Source organism: Sinocyclocheilus grahami, unplaced genomic scaffold (assembly GCF_001515645.1).
Source record: "Sinocyclocheilus grahami isolate Dianchi unplaced genomic scaffold, SAMN03320097.WGS_v1.1 scaffold9298.1, whole genome shotgun sequence".
Classification (NCBI taxonomy): Eukaryota; Metazoa; Chordata; class Actinopteri; order Cypriniformes; family Cyprinidae; genus Sinocyclocheilus; species Sinocyclocheilus grahami.
This window is the reverse complement of record NW_015512524.1, coordinates 1-6,827: the sequence shown is the minus strand read 5'-3', so window position 1 is coordinate 6,827 and position 6,827 is coordinate 1. Positions and strand designations below refer to the sequence as shown.

Here is a 6,827-nt window from a genome sequence, read left to right as displayed (position 1 = left end):
ACACAAGCTCACTTACACACACACACACACACACACACACACACAAAACCTGATTTAAATCAAATTGATTAACCTCTTATAAAGCATTCCTCGTCATATGTGTTACATTTTTGTTGAACTTTGGTGTTACGTGTAATACAGTGTCTTCAGGTCTGACTGTAGGAAGATTCATGCAAAAACTGACATTTCAGACCCACATTTCAAACTAAAAAATCTAAACCTTTACAACAAGTTGTCTTTATATAAATCCAAATCCACAACTTAAAAAAAATATATATTTATGTCTAAACATTACTAGATAATTTATAAGCGTTTTATCTAGAGCTCTATAGGAATCTAGAGGCTAAACCATCGAACTGCAGATGTTTTTCTTTTTTGCTCCAACCAGATGAAACTAATCTGCCTTCATAAAGTGGATTTTAAAGACATTGTATCAATTTAACATGAAATACTGCCATAACTGAAGTAACAGAAAAATATTAGAAACTAATGTGTATCATTTTCAATGGGAAAAATGTATCATAATTAAATAATAATAATCATAATTATTGCAGGAATATTAAATAGCATGAAATTCACTCAAAATACAATATATATATATACAATCAAACAAAAATATATTACATTGATTTCACTGAAGAAAAAAAAAGTAGTAAACTTTCAGGTGTCACCGGACACAAGTGTGACTCCCAAATGATCAACACCAGATGTTAAAAATAAATTAAGCGCTTCAAATAAATAAATGTCTTTAAAAATGGAATAAATGGACTTAAACTCTTTTTTCTGCCAGCTATAAATGAGGTTAAAGTAGAATGAGCAGAATACACGCTCAAAGAAATCAAAGCACAACGTGTTTTGTCCCGAATACAACTCTTTCTTGTGTTTTCATCTGGTTTAGAGACGGCGGACTCACAGAAACAGAGCGCTTCTTCAGCAAACACCAAACCAGTGAAGCTTCAGGAGCTCAGTTCGTCCCTTTAGCAGCAGATCATGAACAAGTGCAAAGACTGGCAACACTCTCAGACAAGTCTCAGACAAGTGGGTGTTCCTCTTAAAGCTAAAGACAACGGCAGCAAAACAGCTCTTGGAATGAGTGCAACTTAAGACAGCAGCAGCCACAGCTTCCGAGCAGTCTCTCCAGACCTCACGAACGTCTGATTCAGACCAAAGCATTTCTGCAAGTTTAAGTGCCTCATTAAGGATGTGTATAGCTAAAGATTTCACCAGTGAGCATTATAAACGATCAGTACTCCTGAGACAACCCTCCATCATTTGGTGCAAAAAATAAAGGCATGATAAACAAACTACTCCGTAGTTACTTATTACTTTTTTGTACACGAGGCACCTGCTACAACACCGCTTCACTATCAGAAGCAAACCCTAAACTACACGCTTAACACAGAAATGCAGTTCTTCAGCTTCTCAGGCGAGAACAGACAAATAAATTAGGATTGATAAGAGTAAAGATTTATTAGCATCTCTCCAGCATTAAACACTTTAACACATCTCACCACTGATGAACTGATCAAGACCTTCAGGCTTATTTGTAAACTACACAGATGCGTTTCAGCAGGAGCTTGGTGTTTGATTATGTTCTAAAAACTAATTTGAATAAAAGCTTATGAAGTTACAAATACGTGCACAACAAAAAGACACATATTTTCGGTGCAACACCAACATTTAACTGGTTTCACTTAAAAAAAAAAAGATTAATTCACAAACGTTTTTTATCATTATGTCACATACATCAACATCATCTCTTTCTGTGAACGCGTGTGTGGCTCTTAAAAGAGCCGTTGGGTTCGCGCTGGAAGGCGGTTATCCTCCGAAGCCGTACAAGGTGCGTCCCTGGCGCTTCAGCGCGTACACCACGTCCATGGCGGTGACGGTCTTTCTCTTGGCGTGCTCGGTGTAGGTGACGGCGTCGCGGATCACGTTCTCCAGGAACACCTTCAGCACACCGCGGGTCTCCTCGTAGATCAGCCCGGAGATGCGCTTGACGCCGCCGCGGCGCGCCAGACGACGGATAGCGGGTTTGGTGATGCCCTGGATGTTATCCCGCAGCACTTTACGGTGCCGCTTAGCGCCGCCTTTCCCGAGTCCTTTCCCGCCTTTGCCTCTTCCAGACATGCTGCAGATGCTGCTCGCTTCAGTCCGGCGACGAACACGAATAACACACGAGAGCTCCAGGAGGCCGTTTACATCTGCTTACAGGACCTAAGGGAAACCAGCGCGCGTCACACGGCGCCCCTCCCCCGCTAGCTAGAGCAGGACACAATGAGGTTTCATCCAAACCTGATCTAACGATGTCTGTCCCGTGTTTCATATTAAAACCCATGTTTAAAACATCAGTCTGACACAGATTTATAAGATCATCTGCATCATGTTTACATGTATGAAGCACAGATCAAACCCCGCCGGCTGAGAAGCTGCTGCAGTGTTTTTCTGAACTTGTGGAAGGTTTTCAATCAAACAATAATCTGAAGAATCCTGCCTGAAGTATAATATTTGAAGCTTGAGCTAAGAACAGTCTAATCTACTGTAAATTGCAACATTGCAGACTTTAGTTGTACTTTGTGGAGGTTTATGCTTCAGGAGATCTCTGGGCCGAACAGCAGCAGAGGAGTATGTCGCTTTTAACATGTTAAGCTTCAGACTTGTGTAGAAATCAGCTGATTCTTCAACAGGAGGATTGCTGGCCTGTCAGAGCAAGTCTAGGAGTTTAAGGCGAGTCTAGAAACGAACTGTAATAAAACCGGGACAGATCTGGACTCTGCAGAACATCAGCAATGAAGGCATATCTGAAGCACGAGCTTATCGTTCATCCAGATATCCAGCAGAGCAAAGCACATGGGTTTGAAACATGGTTAAAGGACAACTCTAGAGAAATGTTTAAATTATTTAAATATAACTCGGTGCATTGAGTTAGAAAGCACAGCTTGGGAGGTGGATTGTCTTTGTTTATTCATGAAGATTATGGATTTAAAGTTAGGATGATACAATTGCCGTGAATATGTTTTCTCCAGTAATGTTTGCTGATGACACAACCTTAGTTACCCCTTTAATTAATTAATTAAGAATGCAAATGATGGTCTAAATGTTTATGCTAATTAGTGTAATTTAAACAATGAGGTGCCTCAAGTGTCAACAACTAAATTCTTGGGAGTTTTTCTTGATGAGACTTAGAGTCGGAGGGAACAAGTCGAGTACGTGAGCAGACAAATACATAAATCTACAGAATCAGGAGGGTTAGGCATCTTGCTACTACAGAGTGTCTTCTTACGCTTTACTATAGCTTAATTTATCCTCGTCTTTCATATTGTAATATAGTTTGGGCGAGTGCTTTTCCTACTACTCTCCAAAACATCTTTATTCTTCAGAAGCGTTTTGTTAGGATCGCATCCCGAGCAAACACATATACTTCATCTGCGTCTTTATTATATTAAACTTCAGGTTCTTACTATCGATGATATTAATAACCAGGTGAGGGTAACGCTCCAGAGCAGTGTAGAACGTATTTTAAAGTAAATTCACAGGTTCACTGTTATTTAATTAATACATTTTCAAGTTTTCATCTTCCTGAAGTATCACTTGTAGAGGTCAATACGTGATACGAGTTAGAGGTATTAAATTATAGAATGCTTTCCCATCTAGCGAAAGAAAATAAAAAAGTTCCTCTTTAACATGTTATAAAATACCTATAAAAGACCATTTTAATGCTGCCTTGTTGTAGTGTATTTTTGTCTTTTTAAAAATGTTTCTTATGTATTGTATGTGCCATATATGGTTTGTTTTTGGAGTATATAATTTCTAGGTTTGTTGGCATATGCTGCGATTCATTTGTAGTTATTTATATATTTGTTATTGTAGTTTACCTCTTTTCTTTCATGAGTGGTTTGTTTTCTATTTTGTTATATTTATGTATTTGCACTTCACTGTATTATATACACATGCAAATAAGCATGTATTTATACCATATTAAAGTTTCATTAACTTAAAACTATTTGATTGTAAAGTGATTAAGTTACACATCGGTCATGTTTCGCCTGTGCGTGTCTGTATATTATGAGAAACGGAAGCTGTTCAATCTCAAATTTTTTACCCAGGCAGAATTTCTCCTAAAGACAAGCGATGTTAGTCTCCTCGTTATATTCAGCGTTCCAGCAGAAGCTCTCTGGTTCAGTGTGATTGTGTGGCTCTGAAAAGAGCCTTTGGGGGTCCTGCGCTGCTGCAGCGGCGGGTTAAGCGCGCTCTCCGCGGATGCGGCGGGCCAGCTGGATGTCTTTGGGCATGATGGTGACTCTCTTGGCGTGGATGGCGCACAGGTTGGTGTCCTCAAACAGACCGACCAGATAAGCCTCGCTGGCCTCCTGCAGGGCCATGACAGCGGAGCTCTGGAAGCGCAGGTCCGTCTTGAAGTCCTGAGCGATCTCTCGCACCAGACGCTGGAAAGGCAGTTTGCGGATCAGCAGCTCGGTGGACTTCTGATAGCGGCGGATCTCTCGGAGAGCCACGGTCCCGGGCCTGTAACGGTGGGGCTTCTTGACGCCGCCGGTGGCCGGGGCGCTCTTCCGGGCGGCTTTAGTAGCGAGCTGCTTCCTCGGGGCTTTGCCGCCGGTGGACTTACGAGCCGTCTGCTTGGTTCTTGCCATCGCTGAGATCTACTTCTGTCTCTGCTCTGCGTGAGTAGAATATGCAGCTGTGTTACGCGTCTGCTTTTAAAGCATCTTACAGCCACAGCTTAAGACGTCATAAAGGCGCAGAGGCTTGTGATTGGCTGATGTGTGACGTCTGAGCTTGACTGCTAGCCAATGACTGCGCGTCTCCTGTTTTCAAACGGAGCTGGTGGTGTTTCCCGCTCAAATTGCTTTGTTCTTGTTTAGTACTTCAAGCATCACCACAAATACACTTCACGCTAGCACACCAATTTAGGCTTCATACACTTGCATTGTTTTATTCCATAGCTGAACTATTCATTAATCCGATATCAACAAAATTACCTTACCATCTGTATAAAAGCACAAATACACTGAAGACACCATTCAAACAACATTTTGTTAATGTGATGTGATCACTCATTCATAAACTCCACCACAGCTCGCCTTGTGGCTGTTACTGCGTTTGCTAATGTCCATTTATTTTTTATGGACGTTTCATTATTAATTTTTTTTATTAAACGCTCTTGCGGTATGTACGCTAGTGATAAAATGAAGTTAAAGAAAATTGCTCTGTGAGAGATAAAATGGGTGGCTCTTAAAAGAGCCTTTGTGTTCCAGAAACAGACTAGAACGCGTCTACTTGGCTTTGGCGGGCTTCTCGCTCTTCTTGGGCAGCAGCACGGCCTGGATGTTGGGCAGCACGCCGCCCTGAGCGATGGTCACTCGGCCCAGGAGTTTGTTCAGCTCCTCATCATTGCGCACCGCCAGCTGCAGGTGACGGGGGATGATGCGGGTCTTCTTGTTGTCTCTGGCGGCGTTTCCAGCCAGCTCCAGGATCTCAGCGGTCAGGTACTCGAGCACAGCCGCCAGATAGACGGGAGCTCCGGCACCGACGCGCTGAGCGTAGTTACCTTTGCGGAGATGTCTGTGAACACGACCGACGGGGAACTGCAGCCCTGCTCTGGAGGAGCGACTCTTGGCCTTCGCTCTCGCCTTGCCGCCGGTTTTGCCTCTTCCACTCATGGTCAAAAAGTAAAATTTCTACGCTTGTATTGCAAAAGTAATGGACCCAATAGCTCCGCTCTACTGCTTTTAAAGGAGCGTGCGAGTCGCCCATTGGTTTAGAGTCTGTAAGATTCCAAACCAATCACTGAACTTCCCTCCAACACTGACCGCCGAAGCCACGCCTCCTCAGCTGGTGGTCTGATTGTGCAGCGTTAAGAAACAACACGACAGAAAACATTCAAGACCTTGTTACGGTGTGTTCAAGTAGTTCAAAATAATTTTTTGAACAATTCAGCGCGAACAATTATAAATAGTTTGTAACCTAATTAAATTTAGATCAATGATCCATTAAAGCTGTTAATATTAATTTATGTGTATTACTTTGTGGCTTTTCTAAATACACAGTCAACATGTCAAACATTGAGTCGAGGTAAACTCAGATACACTCTTCTATTTTATTTTTTTTGTCAGCTTTTTATTTGCACTGTATAGTTAATATTTTAGGTCGTCTTGCTGTCTATAAAATTGTTCTGATGACACTGAACTTGTGGATCTAATCAAACAAAATAATGATTTGGACAACAGAAGAGAGGTTCAGCTTGTTGTTACATGGTGTGAATATTTTTATTTAATTTGAGTTGATCATTGATTTCAGAAGACAAGGACGCAGTAATAGCGAGACAATCCATGCTCAGAAGATAGAAATAGTTTATCTTGAAGAAGACAGAGTCCAGATGATTGTTTCTGAGGAAGTTAGATTGCACTGGTATCAGTAGAAAGCTCTTGTGTCTTCTGTCAGATAATCCTGTGCAGTGCTCTGCTGGGAGATAATACCACTGGAGGATACACATAGTGATTAATACAATGATCAGAGGCCGGATCAATTATTGCTTTTACTCCAGATTCTCTTGAGGTTTTTGTGGAAAAGAGAAGAAGGGAAACATTGAAGGACATCCACTAGATGGTGTTTAGTTTAGTTCAGTTAGTGGGAGATTAGTAAAGCCTGTTCTACAGAACGATTTAGAAGCTATTTTATCCCTACTGCTGTGTGTAATGTGTGTGAAATAATTGTGTTGTATTCATTGCTGTTTATTGTGTTGCCTGCAGTTTACAACGCTACTGATGGATTGTGTTGTTTGTAAAGTACAATTAGTTTTCTTCTCC

General features: G+C 41.4%; 2 protein-coding genes across 2 annotated transcripts; both read right to left on the bottom strand.

The window, feature by feature from the left end:
* Window positions 1-1,750: 1,750 nt before the first annotated feature.
* On the bottom strand, window positions 1,751-4,655 carry LOC107578204 (histone H3-like). Its single transcript, XM_016264185.1, has 2 exons — window positions 4,324-4,655; window positions 1,751-2,143 (listed from the first exon to the last, which is right to left on the bottom strand). Exons 1-2 carry the CDS (start codon window positions 4,650-4,652, stop codon window positions 1,819-1,821), a joined length of 654 nt encoding a protein of 217 aa, XP_016119671.1. The 5' UTR covers window positions 4,653-4,655; the 3' UTR covers window positions 1,751-1,818.
* A 590-nt stretch (window positions 4,656-5,245) lies between these two features.
* LOC107578203 (histone H2A-like) lies at window positions 5,246-5,702 on the bottom strand. Its single transcript, XM_016264184.1, has one exon. It carries the CDS (start codon window positions 5,679-5,681, stop codon window positions 5,295-5,297), a length of 387 nt encoding a protein of 128 aa, XP_016119670.1. The 5' UTR covers window positions 5,682-5,702; the 3' UTR covers window positions 5,246-5,294.
* Window positions 5,703-6,827: the final 1,125 nt, after the last annotated feature.

Excerpts from the sequence above, each read along its gene's own strand:
- LOC107578204 (XM_016264185.1), bottom strand. The coding sequence starts at position 4,652 with ATGGCAAGAACCAAGCAGACGGCTCGTAAGTCCACCGGCGGCAAAGCC. Across the intron at positions 2,144-4,323 it reads CTGTTTGAGGACACCAACCT|CAGCATCTGCAGCATGTCTG; the intron begins GTGCGCCATCCA and ends GACTGAAGCGAG.
- LOC107578203 (XM_016264184.1), bottom strand. The coding sequence starts at position 5,681 with ATGAGTGGAAGAGGCAAAACCGGCGGCAAGGCGAGAGCGAAGGCCAAG.